This window comes from Macrotis lagotis, chromosome 1 (assembly GCF_037893015.1).
Source record: "Macrotis lagotis isolate mMagLag1 chromosome 1, bilby.v1.9.chrom.fasta, whole genome shotgun sequence".
In the NCBI taxonomy this organism is placed as follows: domain Eukaryota; kingdom Metazoa; phylum Chordata; class Mammalia; order Peramelemorphia; family Peramelidae; genus Macrotis; species Macrotis lagotis.
Genome location: NC_133658.1, coordinates 141444104 through 141467201, shown reverse-complemented (window position 1 = coordinate 141467201; position 23098 = coordinate 141444104). Strand labels below are relative to the sequence as shown.

At 34.4% G+C, this 23098-nt stretch overlaps 1 protein-coding gene across 2 annotated transcripts in view; it reads right to left on the bottom strand.

Moving 5' to 3' along the window:
• LOC141504135 (disintegrin and metalloproteinase domain-containing protein 18-like) overlaps nucleotides 1–23098 on the bottom strand; it is a 150809-nt gene continuing 127711 nt past the window's right edge. Inside the window, exons 15-21 of one of the 2 annotated variants that reach the window (XM_074208965.1) lie at nucleotides 21999–22104; nucleotides 21020–21209; nucleotides 18179–18262; nucleotides 15072–15186; nucleotides 2808–2964; nucleotides 822–860; nucleotides 1–151 (exon numbers count right to left, since the gene is read on the bottom strand). In XM_074208965.1, coding sequence (XP_074065066.1) covers nucleotides 136–151; nucleotides 822–860; nucleotides 2808–2964; nucleotides 15072–15186; nucleotides 18179–18262; nucleotides 21020–21209; nucleotides 21999–22104 — 707 coding nt within the window. In that variant the 3' untranslated portion in view covers nucleotides 1–135. The remainder of the gene's footprint in view (nucleotides 152–821; nucleotides 861–2807; nucleotides 2965–15071; nucleotides 15187–18178; nucleotides 18263–21019; nucleotides 21210–21998; nucleotides 22105–23098) is intronic. The other variant, XM_074208967.1, reaches the window with a different exon arrangement.

Here is a 23098-nt window from a genome sequence, read left to right as displayed (position 1 = left end):
TTTTCATTCATTTGTTTTATTGCTTTGGTTGATACCTTTAAGTACAAGAAATGATTTACTTTTTCTTTATTTCATTATTCAAACTTCTGTGCGTGTATGGTCTTTTCCTGATTTTAGACTCCACTTTTTAGCAGCTTAGGTACCATGATCACTGAGAAGCAAAAAAAGACAGAAATACTTAGCAAGGAAGCAAGAATTTTACCAATTCATCCATTACAAATTTCTCAGTGAAAAATTAGTACAGTCAATATGCAAAGTTGCCTCTCTTGTTCTCCCTTTTCCTCTAATCTTTGTTAAATTGTTGAACTCTAGTCTAGTGACTAGAAGTAATTCTTGGAAAGATTGTGAAAGGTGGCGAGAAGAAAATGGATTCCTAAACATAGGTGATGGCCTGTATAAACAAAGCAGAGATGGAAGAATATCTAATAGCCAGTAATCCAATTTGGTTAGAATGTACAATTTGTGACAATGAGTAATATGAAATAAAACAAAAAAGATATATTGGAAGCAATGCCAGGATACAGGTAATTTTATTTTTTATTTTATTTAATCTCTAGTAATCTCTGAAGTGGAGGGGCTTTGTACTACATGGAGATATTGTGACATGACTCCAAGGGATACAATAATCATAAGCAAAAGTGTCAGCTAAATGCTAAGAAAAGTCTGACAGAGAATATTGGTAATTGTTGCAAGAGATGTTTCAGTACAATGGTGTGGTTGACAGTTATCTTGTATATACCCATTCAATGGATAGTGAGAAATTAATACAATTAATACAATGATTCTTAGTTCTTCACCAGCAAAAAATATATGAACCTCACCTTGTACTGTATGACATGCTGCTCTCTCCTGATAGAGATCTGTTTTTTAAAAAAAAAACTCATTTTAAAAACAAGAAACTATAGAATCCTAAGGAATTAAATGATTGTATGAAGCAAACTCTCAGAAACCATCATTGTTAATTAAATCCATTGTTGATAACAATAACCTGGCACCCACCTACTTTTCCTTTATAGCTGGCTTCTCACAGCATATGTCATGGTGAATTTGTTTAAAAGTTTTGTTTTTTCCCTTCTGGGAAGCCTGGTTACCACCTTCAGTGGTGATCCATCTACTAAGAGGACTACTTTTGGGATAGTTGACTATAATTGTCTTAGGGGTGATGAAATAAATTGCCAAGCCTTCAGACAGGGATTATGTTTTAGGTTCTATCTCCTAACTCTTATCTCTAATTTTATTCCCATCTATTCACTACAGAAGTAAATTTGGGCTGAGTATTTTTGGTACCAACAGCAGCCATTCATAGTCTGAAACAGGAGTATAGTCCAGTTCTCCTAAGTTCTGATTTGTCTTTCTATTTATGTTTGTTTTCTATCCAGACCTATGTTTTCATTGATATGGGAAACTCCTGGGCAGCTAAGTCATACAGTGTAGAAAGCATAGGGCCTAGAGTCAAGAAAACTTACTAAATTCAAATCCAGCCTCAGACATTTAACTAAAATTGTGACCCAGAGCAAAGTCACTTAAATCCTGTTTTCCTCAGTTCTTCATCTATAAAATGAGCTGAAGAAAGAAAAGACAAACTGCCTCAGTATATTTGTCAAGAAAACCCCCAAATAGGATCATGGAAGAGTCAAATACAATAGGAACAACTGAACAAAGAAAACTCCTAGTAGGGAAACTCCCTCCATGGATACAAATCAACAACTGATCTGAAATATATAGTTTTAGAAATGTTCAGGACACTGAGAAGCTACAGCATTCAACCCAGATTAGCTATAGCTAGTATGTGTCACCAGGCAGGTTTGTCAGACTTCTTTCCATTATATCCCACTGGTAATCTATCACCACTTTCAACACATAAAAAGCACTATAAAAATAATTAAAATCAACATTGAGGATGGCAAAAGCACACACTTTCTCTAAATTCCCTCTCTTCCTATGATTGCTTTTGGTTAAGTATTCCTTTGATTTGTTTTTTTTTTCATGCCCATCATTCACATGTCCCTCCCTCTCTGAACATTATTATATTGATAAAATTTGACCTAGAGGAAAGTTTCCAGCAGTTGGTAGTCTTTTCACCATTTGTAGACCAGAATTCATTCACTTAGATTAAAATATAGGAGACTGCTGCCTTAATTGTCACCTAATTTCTGTACCCACAGAAGTAGCAGAAGCTACTGATCAAAATGCACCCATAGCCTTAACAGATCATTCTCTCAACTTGATCAGACTTCTCAGTATAGATAACCAGAACTTAAGATATAGATTTCCCAGGCATAAGTGTAGGAGCCAGATTGCCTTTTGTCTTTACAAAGGCACTACTTTATCTCCCTTAGTTTCTACCAAGATTATTTCCTTGATTTTTTTATGTCTATTTATTCTCAGTCATAATTAACAGGGAAAAGTTATTTTTTAAGTTTTCTCTTGTGCATTGAACTTACCAGGTATCTCAGAATCATATCACAAAATATTCTTAGCCATCATGGCTCCCTGCTATAGAAAGGGCCAAAAGTCTCTTTCTCCCAAGAGCTAGAGGAAAGCTAAAGGACCACCACAAGTTCTGAAAAGGTTATTTTTTTAAAATGTTTACCTCTACAACATATCTTCCCAACTAGAATCCAAGTTGCCTAGGGGCAAAAATATAGTCTCTTCTTCTTTATGTAATCTTTTACATAAACTTTCCCTTTATAATCTTACTAATTTACTCAGTAATGAAATTTAAATTTGGGATGCTCCAAGTATAAAGCTGGGTTTGTTTTTTACTTCATTTCACCTAAAAAATAAAGTGTACAAAATTAATTTACCCTCCACTTTGTATTTCTTCTACATTGCATAATTCTTCCATTTTATTCCATTTAACAACAGTAATGATAGCAATGATGAGAAAAGGTAGAGAAATGTAGAAGCCTAAAATAAGCCAGTTCTTTCGAGAAGCAGAATAACTCCGAGGAACGATTTTATCTAGAAAGAAACAGAAGAAAAACATCAATAATCTCATATGAATACAAATTGTGCAACTAATCCTTGATGTCCAAGTTGTACAAACTTATACATGGAAACAAGATTGCCCAAGAATAATAAAAGAATAAAAAGACACAATATTTTTATAAAGTCATTCTATTTATAGGGATAATCAAGTGGAATATAATTGATACAATATCCTAATCTGTTTTATCATGTCTTTTTGTGCAACCAACTAAATTTTTTTTTACATATTTTGCACAGAAATAAAAGTAGAATGTATCCTACAGTATACAATGTTATCAAATGAATTATTCAATGTTCAAGAGAATTACAAAAAGAGGATATTGTGACTGGCAGAAAAACAGATGGCTTTTAAGAACAGGCAGATCCATAAAAAAAGGATAAACAAAGCAAAGAAATCTCTTCCTCTTGCTTTACTTGAGCTGACCAAAATCCACTTGCACAAGCAGAATACATTTCATACAAGTGAGTAATCTTACTACCAAAGTCCTAAAATTGTTTATAGTCACCTTGACTTGAGGGTTCATAGCTGGATCCCAGATCAGTCCACAAGAGTACGGTTAAGTCAAATGACTCAAGGTCTGCTCTACAAATTCTTATCTTTCAACATCAAAGGTTGATGTTATCAGAGAGTGGTAGATTAATTCAGGTCTCCTCAGTTCCAATAGGGGTCTGACCCACAATGACATATGTCATTCTATTATCATCTGGGTTCAATTTTCCTTATTTTGTCTTATATTTCTTTATTTCTTATACTTCCTTATATTACCATAATTATTTTTAAGGGCAGGTGGCACAGACCTTGAATTCATGAGACAGGAGTTCAAAGCCAGACGGAAGTTCAAAGCCAGCCTAAGACACTTAACACGAACTAACTGTGTGACCTTGGGCAAGTCTCTTAGTCCTGATTGCCTCACATCCAGGGCCATCTTCAGTTCTCCTGATTCATTTCTAGCCACTGGACCCAGATGACTCCAAAGGAGAAAGTGAGGCTGGTGACTTAGCAAACAGCAATCTTCCACTAAAATCTAATTCATACGCTTGTCATGGCATCACCCTGCCCCGCAGATGTCATGGTCTTCTTCGAAAATGAAGGACAAAAATCATCATTTTCATCATCATTATCATCATCATCATCATCATCATCATCATTGTAATGCTGCTTCTGCTAAGCCTGAGGTGATTTTCTGGATTGTAATTTTAAATCACAAAACATTTTCACCAACAAAAAAGAGAGATGAATGAATCGGGCATGCACTTGCTGCCGTTGTGTTTACTAAAAGATTAGGTTTTGGGGATAAAGTTGGCAGCACAGTACTGGATATGGGGTAGGAAACTGGAGTTCCCTGACCCAGCTTTGTCACTGGTTGGTTTTGTAACTTTAGGCTTAAGCCATGAACGTAAATGTCAGTTTCCTTATCCTCAAAATGGGAACCCTTCTGGTTCCAGAATTCATAATCAATTTCTACAACTTCAGGTGTTCTTAGGACCCTAGATTCTCCCTTAGCCAACAAAGAGAGTAATTTATCTTCCCTTGAACCCTATCCCACTCCATACCACTGTGCCCCTGGGTCTAGGAATCCCCAGAAGAACCAGAGAGAGTTTACATTACATTTTCTCTAATATAAAAACTGAACTATGAACTAAGAAGGTAAACACATTTTTAAAACCTAACTAAATAAAAAAATAGAAATTCTTAAAAATAAAAGGATAATAAAGCTGTAAGCAAAAATACACCAAGTTTAATACATGAGTGGCTTTTAAAAAATAGATAAATCATTATCTAGTCTAAGAGAAAGGAAGATTAACTATAAAAAAGAGAAATGAAATTAAGATGAAATAAAGGAAATTAATAGTAAATATTTTGTGTACTTATATGGATAAATTTATCATTTAAGTAAAATATCTACAGAAATATAAAATGCCAAGATTAACAAAACAAGAAATAAATAACTTTAGTTCAATCTCAGAAAAAAAAATGAAATTAAACAAGCTACCAAACCAGATGATTATAGATGTGATTTCTTTTTTTTTTTAGGTTTTTTTGCAAGGCAATGGGGTTAAGTGGCTTGCCCAAGGCCACATGGCTAGGTAATTATTATGTGTCTGAGACCGGATTTGAACCCAGGTACTCCTGACTCCAGGGCCAGTGTTTTATTCACTGTGTCACCTAGCCGCCCCCTATAGATGTGATTTCTATCCAAAATATAAAGAAAAAATATATTGAACTATGCAAAAAATAGTAAAATATTCTATCAAATCCTCACTTGATACAAATGATTTTGATACAGTCTCAGATAAATAAAATACTACAGACAAATCTTACAAATAAATGCAGATAGAAAATTTTTTTAAAATATAAGAGACAACACATTTAAAAACAAAAACAAGGTAGGATTTATACCAAAATTTTATAAACACAATCAACCATGTTAATAAAAAATTCAGCACATAAGTACATCAATAAATGAAGAAAAAAATTAACAAAATACAACATGCATTTCCACTTAAACACATAAAATAGTACACTCCTTTATAATCTAAAACCAAGCATTACCAGATATGATCATATTAGTAAATTAAGGAGTAAATCAAAGATATCCACTGTGCTAAAAATGGCTGAATTGAGGGACAGGGATAGACAAAGAGGAATTAAAATTACTGGGTTTTTCCATATTATGACTTTAATAATATAGCAGAACATAAAATAAACTCATATAAAGAGCATTTCTACATGTTACCAACAATACAAGACAAAATGCTCAATAATTCATATATAAAGACACACAGTAACTATAAGAATATAATTACAAAGCACTATTGACAGAAATAATGCCAGAACAAAATGAGTGGAGAGATATTCATTGCATTTGGTTGGACCAATGAAAATTTAAATTGGCAATGCTACCTAAATTAATTTGCTTAGTGCCATACTAATTAAACTACCAAACTACTTTAGAGAGCTATCAAAAAAAAAATACCAACAATCATCAGAAGGGAAAAAAAATGTTAAGAATCGTAAGGGTAGTAATTTTTGTCTTTAATGGGAAAAAATGGGCCACAGCAATACAATGCAATAGCCATCAAAATTTTGTCTGCTTGGTACTAGTTACAAAGGGCAGCTAAGTGGCACAGTGGCTAAAAATCATTAAACCCTTATTTTCTTCATCTGCAAAATGAGCTGGAGAAGGAAATGGAAAACTAATCCAATACCTTTTCCAAAAAAATCCTAAATGGGATCACAGAGAGTCAAATATGGCTGTAACAACAGCAAACTTGATACAAAATAGAAAGTCAAGCTATGGAAGAGATAAAAATAAACATAGTATATTTAGATAAATTCATAGAGGCAAACATTTAATATTTAATTAAATATTTAATTTCATAAGAGCTTTTATTAATTCCAAACAACCATTTTGGAAAAATTATGTTTAAACTAAGATCTCATATCATATACCAAAGAAAGAACTTAGACATGAAGGATAGGTAACATCATAAAAAAAATTAGAGCAGTGCAAAGAAAAGAATTTTCACAAGTATACATAGAGGAAAAGTTAAAGATCAGACAAGGGAGAGAGATATCACAGAATGGATAACTTTTATTATGTAATAGTGCACAAATTTTTTGCAGAAATAAAATTTCAATGGACTTAAAATTAGCAGAAAAATAATTAACTGGGAGGAAATTATTGCAGCAAGTTTCTCTGATAAAAGTCTTATTTTCCAGTTATACAAAGAATTAACTGGTCAGTGGATTAGAGAAATAAAAAGTAAAATATCTCATACCTATCAAAATGACAAAGTTGACAAAAGCAGAAATTTGAAATTGTTGGAGAGGCACTATAAAGACAGGTATATTGCTATATTGTTGGTAAAGCTATAAATTGTCTAACATTTGAAACTCTGACCCCAAAGTCACCAAAATGCTCATACTTTCTGAACCAATTATACCACTACTAGGCCCATATCCTAAAATAATCAAAGAAAAGAGAAAAAGACTCAAAAGTCCAAAAATAATTGTTCTTTTTCTTGGTTCAAATAATTAGAAACAAAGGTATCAGGAATGTTCAGCAAAGGCTAAACAAACTGTGATATATGTTTAACACTGTTACAATAATAAAATTATAAGCCAAAGCAAGTTCCCTCCTCTTTTCCTTTAGGGAGTTTATATTAAACAAAATGTTAGTGATACCAACAAAATCACTCAGAGACTCAAGTTAAGAAAATTTCTAAAAATTAAACAGAGATTTGCCTCTCTATCGAAATTTATGTATACAATTTATCTTTTGCCTCTTGGGTTATGGCAAAATGCAAGTTAGAGAAAATTTGGGGGTTAAAAAGCAATCAAGCATATTTCAGTATATTAACTAATATATTAATAGGCACAGGGAGGGGGGAAGTTGGAGTAAGAGCAGACCTTTTCTTGGAACTGTCCTCTCAATCCTTGAGGAACAGAGAGGTACAACTTGTTTCGGCTCTAGTTTTGTTCTCAATTTCTCATTTTCACAGTCAGTTCTCTATTTCTTCACCAATTTTCCAGGGCTATGATTCTTTCCAGCTTTATTCCTGATGTCCTTACTCCTTATCATTTCTAGAATAACTTCATGTTCCAGAACAAGTTCAACTTTTTCAGATGGACCCATAATGAGGTCATAATAAGGTCTGAACACTCTTCCTATCAATATAACTACAGTTAATTGAAGGAATTTTCACATTGAATCTAAAAACTTATTTTTACCTAATTAAGATACAAGAGTTTTACATTTTAATACTTACTTTAGTTGGAGTAGGGAAGTTGGAGTTGGGAAGAAATACAACTTCAAATGATCTTTGTGACTACAGTCAGGCTAGAGTCAGGAGTCAGGAGGACAAAGTTCAAGTGTGACCTCAAACACTTCACACTTTCTAGTTGTGTGACCTTGAGTAAGTCACTTAACCTTAAATGCTTTACTTCCAGGGCCATCTCCAGTTGCCCTGATTCCTATCTGGTCACTGGACCCAGATGGCTCCAGAGGAGAAAGTGAGGCTGGTGACTTAGCACAGCCACCCCTCCCTTCATTCAAATTCAATCTATGTGATTGTCATGGCATCACATCCCTGATGTCATGGTCCTCTTTGAGAATGAAGGACAAATATCATCATAATTAACACTGGGAAACTATACAAAATACTCATATTTGTGCAACAAACTACAGAGTTGAACAAATTCTACAGATGTATAGGGTGCTAATACAAGACAAACATGGGGGGAAAATAGACTAGATAGCAACATCTGCATAAGGGAACATCTGCAATTGCACACAAGGAAAATACTGCATGGGTTATCATTAGCATTACTTTCTGACTGTATTCCTGGATAGCAAATTAATATGGCTGCTAGTTATTGGTCCCTTGGCCTATCTTACCATTATGTCAATACTAGTTGATGATAATGGCTAATCATAATCCTCATCAGAACCATAGGACCACCAAGATGTCAAGCAGTGTTATTAGAACTTGATATGAAGTATACAATGACTTCATTTGAAATGTCTGATACCGAGTCTGTGTGAAGAGCAGGTGATCTATCTCATCATTCTCAAGTTTGCTGGTCAGGGAATGCAACTAACTCATCTGGTGGCAATAACCAATTGCAGCAGATCACCATTGCAGGACCTCACCAGACACTGAGAATATGTAGTATGTCTAAGAGTCTAAGGATATAAGTTTGCAAATTTGTGTCCCACAAGCCTAAATTTATGTCCCAAGACTACCAAGATTTCTCAGCAGCACTCTTACCTTCTTGAAGGTTTTGGCAAGGCACTTGGTCATTATGCTATCATTTAAGTGGTGAGCATTCCTGAGCTCTTTTCTCAGTCAAGAGATGCTCTATGGGGGCCTACAGTTTCTCCATCTTCAGAGACTCAACAAGTAAGTGACATTATCCTAATGGAATTGCATGCACATGTCGGGTGTATGTGTTGCCAATCTAGATTATTTGTAAATCCACAGTAAATGTGGCACAAAGAGATTTCTCTGGAAACTTGCTAACATCTCTCTGAATAAAACTTTTATTCTAGCTTACAGGGGAACAGAAGAGCACACATTTGTCAGAGACTCCACTGTATATGAAGTTGGAGAAAGAGAAATAAAACAATTTTCAGTTTAATCTATATTATTTAAATTTTCTCCATAAATTTCTTAAGTCTAGATACCCATCAAAAAAATTAAGCTCTAATTTGTAGCATTTGCCTATTTCACCGTGTAAATATTTACATTCAAATGAAAAGTTGACCATCAGCTGTTGTGAAATAGTTTGAGCTGACTCTAGCATACCACTAGTTCTAAAATTATATCTATATGTTCCCCCCATTTATTGTTGGTCTGGAGAAATTTTTTTTTTAAGATTCAAGCTAATTTCCTGGTTGTTCTTGCTTCAAAGATAAAAGGGTACCCAAAGCTTAAATTTGAAAGCTTGATTGCTTGCCATAAAATGTTAGTTACACAAATGGCAATCACAAAAAATTTAGAATCTATCAAACAGAAATAATTTATACTTACTTCCAAATCATGTGAGTAACAAGGACTAGACATTTTTTGATTCCCACAACCACTCAAGCTTCTCTAAAATAGAGCATCAAAGATAAAGCTTGAACTTTCTCCATAACCTACGACAACTAGAATACAAAAGAGTGTTTAAAAAGTTGAATTGATATTCCCTGACTCTGCATTCACTCAGTTATGCTCCCACCTCTTTTGCTATCAGCATTTAGCCTTCATTAGCAGTCATGATACAGGCCCCCACTAAAACTCACCCTGAATCAAGTCACCATAGTCAGCCAGTGTGACCACAGGGTTCAAAAACAAAAGCCTGTCAGGCACAGCTCAAAGCACCAGAGTGGAAGGACAGTGCAGTGTTCTAGTAATCCTGAAGGTTACAGCTCAATTCTGACCAAGTGTTACTTGGGAATGGAACAAAGACTAATACATCTTAAACTGCTCAGACAGATACTTTAGAGATTCACCCCTTCATCCTCCTAGGAAACTGCAGGGGGTCAGGGATAAGAAAATGAGCAACAGAGGGAAAAACTATAACATTAAAAGAAAATATACTCACTAGGCAAGCAAAATGGACCACCAAAGCAAGCTGCATTAAGACAACCCAAAGATCATGGGTCTCCTAGAAGATGATAATCTAATGAATATTTCTAAGGCAGACAAGAGATGGCCTATGAAGGGTGATGGTGACTTTGCACTGAGTGAAGCTTGCAGTATCTGGTGCTTAAAAAGTCCATTTGTCCTACCTAGGGACTACCTAGAACTCATGGTGGGACAACTGCCTCATGTCAAAGACCACAGACAGAAGCAAATGGAGAAAAAGGTTAATAATCAGAGGATGATAAAAATCAGTAATGGACTACACAATCAAAGATGTGGTAGGATAAGGGGTCTATCATGAGCTGGAGTCCTCTATGACATTAGCAATAACTGTTCAATTCAATAAACATTAAGCATCTACTATTTGTCAAACACTGGGCTAAGTGCTGAGGGTACAAACGAGAAAAAAAGATAGTACCTACCCTCAAGCAACTTACAATCTAAAAAGGGAAACATGTGAACAAGTATAAACTAAGCAACCTATATCCAAGATAAATAATTTACAGAGGGGAATAAAAAGGATTGAGGAAGGTTTCCTGTAGAAGGTGGGATGAAGCCAGAGCAGAGAAGGGAGAGCTTTTAAAGCTTGGGTACAGTCAGAGAAAATAAGTGGATCCAAAAGATGTAGCATCCTATTTTCAGAATAGCCAGTACATGTGTCACTGCATCAAAGAGTATGTCAGGGATTGATTGAGATATAAGAAAGTTAGGATGGGGCTAGGTTGTGGGGGGGGGGGTAAGGGAGAGAGACATTAACATGATAATATTTGCATTTTACAAAAATCACTTTCGTGGTTGAATGGAGAATGGTTTGGATTTGAGGCAGAATTTGCTTCCGGGGACAGCCCAGAATGGATCCCTTATAATCTTGGATTGTATGAAGAATAGAAGAGTGAGAGACCTGGTCTAGACATGTATGAGTCATCTTCTCCATTAGAAGGCGAGTTCCTTGAAGGTGGGAACATTTTTGCCTGTCTTTGTATCCTCACCCTTTAGAACACTATTTGGCACACAGTAACAGCTTAACACTTAATAACTTCATTATTATAGATTCTTGAAATAATTTAAAATTCCTTATGAAATGGTGATAATTCACATCAGTGTCTTTTTATTCAGTTCCCATGTTTTTATATTTTATATTGGTCATTTGTTTAAATCAGCCAAGTAAAATGTTTTGTATACTGTATCTTCTCATTTTTATTTTTTTCATGTACATTGGTGTTTTTTATAGTTTTTACATTACTATTACAGGCCTTCATCAACTCATATTTGGACTACTGAAATATCCTTCTTGCTAGTCTCCATGCTTAAAGTCTTTACTCACTAGTCTTCTCTCCACTATCATAATGCTTTTCCTAAAGACCAGATTTGACCATGTCATTCCTGCTACACATTAAAATATAAAATACTCTGTTTGGTATTGAACATCCTTTACAATCTGTAGCTGTCCTAGCTATCAAATCTTTTTTCACTTTACTCCCCTCCACATACCCTGCATTCCAGTGACACTGACCTTCCATTTCTGCTTAGCATGTTCTTCCTCTTTGTCTATGGCCCCTGAACTCCCTGGTCAAAATTCCACCTTTTAAGGAGATACCATATTCCCACTACCTGAGCGTGCCCTATGAAATTTCCTTCTAATAACTCCTGTATGATAGTTATTTTCATGTGTTCTTCCCCCTTTAGAATGTAAGGTCTGAAGGGACAGTGTTTTTTGTCTTTTTTTCCATTATCTAGGATAGTTTATAGAACACAGTGAGCATTCTATTCACCATAATATATATATATATATATTATATAGTTTCTTAGGAGTCTATAAACCTTTAGAATATTGCATCTCTTAAACCCTTTTTATTTCTAGCATAGCTTTTGCTATTCTCTCTAAGACCATCTTCTCTTAAGGCTGCCAAACATAAAAGTGTTAATAGTTTGAGAGATGTTCAACTCAATTGAATGAACATTTACTATATGTAAAGTACTGCTTAAGCAGAGCAAATACAAAAAGCAGACAGTTCCTTCTCTCAAGAAACTTACATCTTATATTCTTTCCAAACTGTTTATAGACTTTCTTTTAGGATAGATGTTGGGGCATAAAAGGTAATTATTTTAAGAGTTGTCCATTTGCTTATACTTATACCCATCTTGAGTGTTCAACTAAACAAAATAATCAGGCTTCCAAGGAACTCTTTCCTGTCCTTCAGCATATAATCTACTCTACCAACTTCTGTATTCATTCCCCTGTAAATCATTCTTCCACTTCACTGTAACTTTTTTATTTTGTAATGATCGTATAATTCTAAGATGTCAATATGGATGTTTTAGTTTTTCAAGCAATGTTAAAGCTCATTGATATTTGAACACATGTTGTACTTTAGGAATATCAACCATTGATTTAATGTTTGTAGATGGAATAATAATGCTCTAATGCTTAGTATCATATATCCACTTCCCCCTCCCTCCCACTCTGCCATCATCATCATCATTATGGAAATAGAATTGGGGGATCACAGGATTAAGAGCTGTTTTCTCTTTTTTATCTGCTTCACAGGTCTCCAGGATCTAAATATTCCTCTCCTAGTGATCAATATTCTGTTGATCAGCCTTTCTCTGTTGTCCAGTTTTTCATCATATTCAACTCTTCATGACCCTATGGACTACTTTTTCCATGGAATTTTCTTAGCAAAGTCGTTTGCCATTTCTTTCCTCAATGGATCATCATTTTTCTTTTTTGGTCAGAAGTCTCTACTAGGACCTGTCTGTCTTGGGTAACCCTTTATGGTATAAGTCATATTTTCAATGACCTATGAAAATCCATAAGCCAAAACATAGCAGTTATGTGTCATCCACAAGGTATTGGTTGCCTATCAGTGCTAAATTAAATCTTCACAGTAAATAAAGTTTCAGAAAATATTGTGGATTCAAGTAACTTATGGAAAACTTTAGTAGCTAAATCTAAAATTGATATAATCAAGGGTCTACTAGTGAATTTCAAACTAAATCTACTAAAGCAGGAAGGGCCTTTTAAGAGTTGAGTGATTTGCCAAGGTCACACAGTAATTATCTAAGGCTAAATTTGAACTCAGATCTTCCCGTCTCCAGGGTCACCTCATTTCTGTTGAGCCACCTAGTTGCCCATGAACCTTTCTTTACCTAAGTCATTTGGTCCTCCATCTCTCTGAGGTGGCAAATATTGTTGGATATCCTCTATGCTAGCCTCTACAGACCATATAAGAATGAACCAGGGCTTATGTTTTGTTGTGATAACCATCAAGAATGCAAAATAAGCCCTACACAAGAAGGCATCTGAGTAGGACTTTTAATCTTCATTTAAGAATAGCGAATGGGCCTATGTTTTCATTCATATAATTGTCTGCCATTATTTCCCTGAGTCATATTAATTTCCCCAGGTCTTATATTAATTTTTGCTCCAAAAGATGTATTGGGGCTTATTATCAAGGGATGTCTTTCTTTCCATGTGCAACAATCTAAATTCAATCATTTATTCACATATAAAAATCTACAGTTATTCATGTAAAAAAATCTACATTTACTGTATTTGTAAAGTCATGTCACCTTCTTCTGGAACATCATAATTCTCCAAACCCCAAATTCCAGGCTGAATTTCTCCAAACTCCATTTCCTATAGAACCATTGGCCTCAATCTCTCATGTCCAGCAACAGAACTCTCCTTAAATGAGCACTTCTTGTCCATGTAGGCAGTTCATGATTCATTGGCAACCCAACTGTTAGTGGTTTTATCATCACCTTGTGCAGGCCCGGTTTCACAAAGTTTCCATGCTAATTCTTGCCATTCTACTTTCAATGTAGTCATTGATTTCCATGTGCCTTGAATGGCTTGTTTATTGCAATATTAATAGTCTGGAGATTGGCAGTTATTCCTGCAGAATCATTAAATGATCTATTCTCTCTGCAAGATTGTTCTTCATGTCTATAGCATGATGAGAGCTGGCTGAATCCCAGATTAGCAGATCTCTGTGGTCACCTCGCAAAACAAGGAGCAGCCTTAAATCAACACTCTTCTTTGCTTGTGTGCACCAGGTATTTTTAGTTTCAAGAACATAAGTGTCAATCTTATCTTTCTTGCCCTTGATTAGAAATGGAACTTTCTTTCTATCCAGATGTTATCAAGTGGGCACACTATTCCTGTTTTGTGTATGTACTCTAATTAGTCATTCAGCAGTAAATTTCAAGCTCATCTGTTTACATAGGTGTTTACCTCTCATCCAAAGGCCCCCCCTTGGGTATTTGAAAACATTAAATTAAAACAAATAATAATGTACATTATAATGTACATTATGTACATTATGAATATTAAATGTCAATAATATTTATTTACAATAATTATATATTAATATTGTTATTTTGTAACCCATTATGTCCATTCTGTGTTGCAATGGACATACTAAATGCATCCATCTGGCTGAAAATCTTAACTGATTAGGGTTTATTTTGGGAGTAGGGCTTATATTATGAGCATACTAAAAAAAATCATGCTAGGTCTTGTTTTTGAGGGAAATGCAGTATAATTATGAAGATAGTCACTCTATCACTGGAGACTACCTTTTTTATAATTTGAAATCTCATAGAATTGCTTATAGTATATCTGAAATTTTATACCATGTAATATGACTTACAAAGTAATTTTAAATAGTATCTCATTTGATTCTCACTCACAACAACCCTGTAAGAAAGTATAGGTATTATTCCCATCTAAAGATGAAGGGGGAAAAAAGTGAAGAATTTTGTTCAAAAATAGCATTTGAACTCAAGATTTTGAAGTCTCTGTTCTGACTCCTACTGGTACTTCAGATATTCAGAGTCCATGTCATGAGGACATTTCAATCATATGTGGTTGTATTACCAGAACTTTGAGTTATACCACTACATAGAAACATCTAATTCCAAAATGTATTTTAGATACTAACCAGGTTTTGCTAAATGCCCATCTTCATAACTTCCTCCTGCCAAGAAGGACATTTTCTTGCAATCTGGAGGTGAATAGTGAGTATTACAATGACAGGAGTTGAAATTATTGCAACGCTAAAATAAAAAAAAAATTAATGCAATTGGTCATTATGTTAAAAAAATTTTGAAAAGAAGAATCATAAAACAAGACCATTATTAGAAAATCAAATTTGAGAGATTGTACTAAAATATATTGTCTTGTTATCAGTAGATTTTAAGAGATTATCTAAGAATCTCTACAAGTGATCCAGGACCAGAAAAGCAGAGTTCCCTTCAGAGCTTCTGAAAACAAGGCCTATTCCAGAATGTTCAAGAGAAGATATCCAAGAATCAGACATGAGATATGAGACATCTGGGAGTGGCATACTAGGATACAAGATGTTAATATTGATGATGATTATTGTATTATTGCTTTGGTATTATTTTATGGAATTTATTTTTATTTCTTTGTAAGTCCTTTAACCTGACATGTAATTCTAAATATGAATATGGAAAAACCTTAAAGACTTGACTTATAAATGATCCATGGGGGGGTAGATCAAAAGGGGGAAGTTGAGGGAATTGAAGGGACTGGAACAGCAAATGGTGGTGGGAATTTAGCAAACCACACTCAATTTTATCTTATGATGCAATTGTGGGGCTAGCTCAGTTCCCTTTCTATTCACTTATCAATCAAATGAAAGTTTTGCCCTATGAGAAAATTGTATTCAAATGGGAACCATGAGAAAACTACTGCACTGTTTGAAACTTGACCTAAGTGGCTAGCAAGTTGGGCTACTATAAGCTGTATTTAGAGATCCTTAACTAAAGACCTAGGTTCTTATGATGCAATTGTGAGGCTAGCTCAGTTCCCTTTCTATTCACTTATCAATCAAATGAAAGTTTTTCCCTATGAGAAAATTGTATTCAAATGGGAACCATGAGAAAACTACTGCACTGTTTGAAACTTGACCTAAGTGGCTAGCAAGTTGGGCTACTATAAGCTGTATTTAGAGATCCTTAACTAAAGACCTAGGTTATGCTGATCCAAAACCCATTTAGATTCAAAGATTGATAATGCGAGAAATTTTTCTCTCGTTTATCCATCTCAAACAACCCATACAGCATATCTGAAAACTGGCCCCATAAAGATCAGTTGTTTCTATATTCCTTTGATCTTTTATTGAAATTTAGTCAGGGGAGGGAGAAGGGAGAGAATAGAATGCTTTCTTTTTCTGATTTCAGGGAATTTTACCTGTTCACTTCTTCCTCCTAACCTGCAAAATTCCTAATCTTTCCTCCAATTAGAAATGGATTATAAAGATGACTTAATGTTGTATCATGGTTAATTGTTTTCCTTTAATTATTTAGTCTTATTTAATTTTTTAATGTATAAAAAATGTTTATCCCCTATATTCAGGGTGCAGCCCTAAACTGAGGAGGTCTGGTCTCAATTTATTGCACAATTGGTATGTATGCTTAATAATTCAAAATGTTCAGAAACTGAACCTTTGTTTCCTCAGTCATTCCATATTTCAGTCGCTACATGGGTTGCAAATGTAATGGTGAGGGGCCTACCATGATACAGTGTGTCTTCTCTGACACACACTTCTCTTTATCATACTGAACACTTTAACAACTTTTTTTAATTTTATTTTGGAATATTGAATCATATGATAGAGTACAAGGATCACAAGCAAATGAAAAAAGGCAGAAATAATTAAAAGTAATAATGCAAAAAATAGTAATTGGTTCAGGAAACATCAAAATTTCTGAGGTACACTTAAAGCAATCCTTAGGAAGAAAATTATATCTTTATAAATATAAACTAACAAAATAGAAAAAAGGGTTGATGAACTGAATATGCATTTTGAAAATTTGAAAGCCAACAAGAATATATTAATCTTCTCCAATAACTAGAGAAATGATACAGTGCTCCTGGCAAGGCTATGTCCATATGTAATTAAAAATTATAATATTACCAAAGTTAATTTATATTTGAAAAACTATACCAATGAAGCTATAAAAGAAATTTATTCTCATAGACAAAAGATTCAGCATATCAAAGGAAATAATGAAAAATGGGAGGAAATGAAAGGGAAATAGCACTTCTCAAGCAAAATTATGTTATTAATTAAAAATAAAGTAGATAAATGGAATAGATACAACATGGAAGCATTAAAAATAATGGAAATTAATAATCATGTGTTCAATAAACCAGAAAACATGAAATTACTTATTCTTATTTAAAATAAACTTCAGGGAAGACTTTAAACTATTCTGGCAAAAACTGGATTTATACTAACATCTTAGACCATATTCCACAATAAATACAAATAGATATATGACTTTAATGTTATAGTCCACAATACAAAAAATTGGAAGAGAAGCATATCATGTGCTTTTCACAGCTATGGACAGATTATACTCTTAATCAACCAAAAGATATAAGGTTATATTACATATTACCTGACTTTGGCTTTTGTTACCTAAAATATTAATTAGGCTTAAAATGATATTATTAAATTTAAGTGATATTATCAAATGCCTCCAAACAGGCAATCAATAGGTATTATGAAAAATCCATATCCATGTCTAAAGGGTAAACAAAGTAATTACTCAGTTCACCTACAATGCTGGTGTTTGAAGTTCTACCCCTTCTGTCCCTCTTTTTTACTCACCTCCAAGAAATTAATCTGGGTTTATTTGTTTTTGTTCTGTATCTCCATCCTCAGACAATGATCTTAACCAAATCCACCAAATCCAGGACAAGCCACAGCACACTTTGAGGAGGCAGGATGCAGACAGGATATTACAGCCAGCCAAGTATGGCATAGAAGGTCTGAGAAATAAGCCTGACTGAGACTCAAACCCAAAGGAGTTTTTGGATTTGGAATTAGAATTGTACTCTACAGGATTTGAGCCAAGCTATGAACCTAATCTCTTTTATTCTCCAGTCTGAAGTGGTATTAGAAAGGAGAGAAGAGGAAAATTAAGCCTCCCACATACTGAGCTTACATATTTGTGATTATATCCTTGTAAAAGCTAAAGTTACTTTAAATAATAATTACTGTTATCTGTTACTCACTCCTTTTCCATGACACTGTTCAGTGGCATTACAACTTCCACCTATCAAAAAACGAGACTCTCTACAAGAAAATTGTGAACACACCTAAAAAGAAAAAAAATTTAAATGATAAAGTTCTATATAATATAGGCATACCCCATATAACACTAAGTCAAATTAGTATTTCATAATAACATCATTAGATATAACCTTGCCCCCAATAAAATCTGCAATCATAGTATAAAATTAAAAATTCATTGCCTATGTGTCTCCTACTCCCTGCACATGTGACTTCTGTTTTCCCACCTTGACCCATCAGGTCAATACCCCCTTCCCCTAATTTCTCAAGTTCTTTTTTCTATAAGCACTCATAGAGCTCATGAATAAACATGTTGAAATAAATGATGAATGAAATATTTTTATAGAAATAATTCATGACAAAGTCTGAAATTGGCTAAAGAAATCAAGTATTCATTATGATCTGAGATTTAGTAGGGAGAATTATAAGCAATTTATCAAAATCTGTGGGTAAGTACAGCTGTATACTTTAAAATGCAACCATATAATACATTTTGCCTTCTAATCCCTCCAAATAAAAATAAGCCATGGACAACTTATGATTATCACTAGCATATTTTCGACAGGAAAATAGCTATACCCAAACAGTGTCAGATAGAAACATTGCTAGGTAACATCACATTAAACAATTATGTAAGCTCAATAGAATGTTCTAGTCAAAAAAAGTCAACTTGATGACAAGTCAAGATTGTCCCAAACAAGAATGCCTTTTGATAACAGAAAATGTTCCTTGATTTAAGTTATACTAAAGAAAAAGAGAAATTAAAAAACATGGTTATACTATATAGTAAACTACCCATAATGAAGGAAGTTACTATACTCTCTTATATAATACACATTTTGGACTAATACTTTAGGGCTGATATTGAAAAGTTGGAACATCTAAAAAAGTGAAAAGAAAAGTTAGAAAACTCAAAACTATGTCTTATGAAGATCAATTCAGAAATCTTTAGTAAAAAAAATTGAGAAACCATAATGTTCAGTCTCAAATATTTGAAGATTGTATGGTATCAAGAATACATTGATTCTATTTGATTCCAAAAGCAAAGTAAACACTGCCTTCAAGTAGTATATATTGTGAAAAAGGAGAAAACATATACACGGATGCAGTGATCAGATAAAGAGTATTTTGGTCTGGAACTGACCTTATCATTTTCATGTCTCACCTTTCTCATCTGCAAATTGAAGGAGTTGGGCTAGGCAGTCTCTGAGAGATCTATTCTAGCTCTAAATGTATGATCTATTAACTTGAGCCAAAAGTTGATCCAAAGGGCAGCTAGGTGGCTCAGTGGCCTCAGATACTTAATAAATTGCTTAGCTGTGTGACCTTGGGCAAGTCACTTAACCCCACTGCCTTGCAAAAAGCAAAACAAAAACAAAAAGTTGATCCAAAGAAGAGTCTTTTTAGAAGCAACTGTAATATTTATTGTCTACATTACTGTGACCAGAGTAAGAAGTGGAATGGAGGCAAAGTAGAGAGTTGGATGGGTTGTAAAGCCTGATCAATAGCTGGTTAGATAAAAGTGGATGTGTTGAATTTGTTGTAATCAATTACTTTTCAATCAAGACAGTTCACTAGGGTAGGAATGCCAAAACTGACTAAATTAACTCATTCAGAACCTAAGAACATGTTTTCTGCAGATCTGAAAGGTATGGAAACCATTATGTGTTCCAAGAACTAATTAAAACTGGAGTTTCCTCCCCCTAAATCAGCATATAATCAGTGCTCCTATGAAACATTAGAAGCATTTGGTCTAATTTTGATTGTTGGGAGCTATCATTAAAATAGATGAAAATGTCAAATAACTAAATAAATAAATTACATCCACTTGAATAGGTCCTAAAAAAATGGGAGTTTTTGAAGTAGTGGAAAGTAGCAAGTTCATCAAAAATTTTGAAATGCATGACTATACCCAAAATTTTTATAATGTATCTGGAAAATTTTCAATAACTCTTTCTGTTCCTGAATATAGACTTAACTGACTGCATGTCCTCTGTACATCAAAGGTATCATTTGATGCTGATCATTATGAAACAAATATAGTTCCTATGGTAGGTCAAGCATAAAACTGATTCAAAGTTATAAGAATGCTAAAATAAGGCCAATGTAAGAGTATGGAGTCTACTTCCATAACAGGAGAGTACAAAACTGAAGGAGACAGAAGCAAATTCAAGGTAGGTATAGCTATGCCATACTTGTGGGGGGAAATGGAGGGTATGGAGAAGGGTGACAGCATTAGGAGGAAGGTTGAATAAAAATGCAAAGCAGGAGTTCTAAATAATGCAGATGCTTACATGTGAGGAAAAGAGTTGGAGGATGTAGAGAAAAGCAGGAAGAGTAAAATTAATTATAACCTGAAAATGTTGAGTCACAATTTTGGTGCCAAGTGGATCAAAGGGAAAAAGAAATTGATTTATAGGGAGGGTCACATAGAACTGAGTTAATATAGGGATCAGGAAGAATGTCTTTAGTACTGACAGACTTTATTCAAAGATCTGCTGCATGGGGTGGCTAGGTGGTGTAGTGGATAAAGCACCGGCCCTGGAGTCAAGAGTACCTGGGTTCAAATCCAGTCTCAGACACTCAATAATTACCTAGCTGTGTGGTCTTGGGCAAGCCACTCAACCCTGTTTTCCTTGCAAAAACCTAAAAAAAAAAAAAGATCTGCTGCTGAGGATTCCCTTTTACCCATGCACCTATTTTGTGAGAATTGTATTAACACTTAGCATGATTCTAGAATGACAAATAATTGAAAAACTAAATATTTATGAACATTTCATTACCATGTTAGGACCACATGGAGTACCATCATTCACAAATGTAAAATCTTGTTGCCCTGGTTCCACTGGAATACTATGTGTAATGGATACGCATATTTCATCAAAAACACGTGTGTAAATCACAGATATATCTTTTTTGAAAAAGAGCGCTCTCTTTGGCCAAGTACACACTAATTTTCCACACAAGAGATCCCTACAAACACAAAGCAGAGAGGGCAGTTAACCATTTTGATAGTGATACATGACAGACAGACAGAAAGACTGGCACACAGTAGATGCTAAATAAATGCTTCTTGACTTGATGACAAGTCAAGATTGATATGTATTCAAGTCTCAAACAAGAATGCCTTTTGATAACAGAAAATGTTCTTAGTTATACTAAAGAAAATGATAAATAAAAAAACATTTATAACAAGTATAACACATTGGCTCATTAAATGCATTAGGTTAATATTGATCTTTGAAATTCAAGAAAATTAGCATTTCTCAAAAGATTACAAAATTAGAAATGGAAAATCTTTAATCGTCATTCAATCTAACCCCCTCTCCTCTTCACAAAATCAGAGACTTTAAAAACTGGAAGGAGCTCCCATAGCCCTTGTCCAATGGATTCACACAGAATACCTACTATAATCTACCAATGAAGTAGCCAGTCAGTGTCTGCTAAAGAGGAGAAGTCCACTACTTTGTTACAATTTTTTTTCTAATGTCATCCAGTCCGTGGTCATGATTCTTCTCTCTGGGGTCCAACCTATAGAGTCCTTCTTCCATACGACAGATCTTCAGATATCTGAAGACAGTTCCCAGGACTTCCCAGTTCAACTTTTTTTCTTTAACCCAACCCTCTTATATCCTCACAATAACCATTTACCAATGAAAACACCAAAGCCCAGAGAGGAATGCCCCAGATCATAGAGTTAAGTGGAGCCTAGTCTACTAATACCATCTTTTCATTATACTCTGCACCTTTTTAAAAACTTACTCAAATGGACAGGGTTTAAATGAACCTTTATTAATACCACAGTTTCCAAATTTATCATTTCTGCCATTTATTTCTTCAAAACATGCAAAAGATGCACCTGTGGAAGCTGCAAACAAACAGATTAAGACAAATGATCATTCTGAAGCCAATTTAATCACAAACATCACAGATCCATAAAGACTTCAAAGGTCATTGAGTCCAAACACTTAATTTTATAGAGGAGAATACTAAGGCCTAGGGGGGCTAAATAATCAGACATTTAGTAAAGTAATACAAGTGGGACTAGGACTTAGATCTCTCCTCATCCTGGGAACTTTTGAGAGCTTTTAAAAAGCTCATCAATCAATAAGCATTTATTATGCAACTGTACATGGCATTGTATGAGGCTCTGGGAATGCAAAAACAAAAATGAAACAATCTACCTTCATGAAACTTACATTCGATAGAGTGAAAAATATGGACTGAGAAAATATAATACAAAATATAAATTACAGAGAGAGAGAGGGAGGAAGGGGATCAAGAAATAGTCAAAATGTTTAGACAGCTAGAACATTTTAACAGAGATGAGGAAGGAATGCATTCTGGCTTTGGAGGATGGCAGGTAATAAGACATGGGAATGAAACACATGGGGAAAAATATGGGAGGGTAGACCAGAAGCCACATTAAGAAAGGTTTTAACAAGGGCTTTGTACTTTATCCTGGACACAACAGGATTTCCCTGGAGCTTTCTGAGTAAGGGATGTGGTCAGAACCATATACTTTAAACATATCACTTTTGCTACTATGTGGAAGATGGACTAGAGAGAAAAATTATCTGAGGCAGGGATACCAAGAACAAAGTTATATCCACAGTTCAAGCAGGAGGTGATGAAGGTCCAAATTTTGGTGGTGGTGATACAAATGGAGAGAAAGGGCCACATGAAAGATGTATCTTAGAGTAGCCATGTAATGACTAAGATGAGTGAAAGAGAAAGAGGAGCAAAGGAAGACTCCAACTTTGTGACTGAAGGAACAGGGTACCATTGATAGAAATGGGGGAAATAGGAGGTTATATTTGGGGGAAAGATGATGAAATGTTTCAAATACATTGAATGTAAAG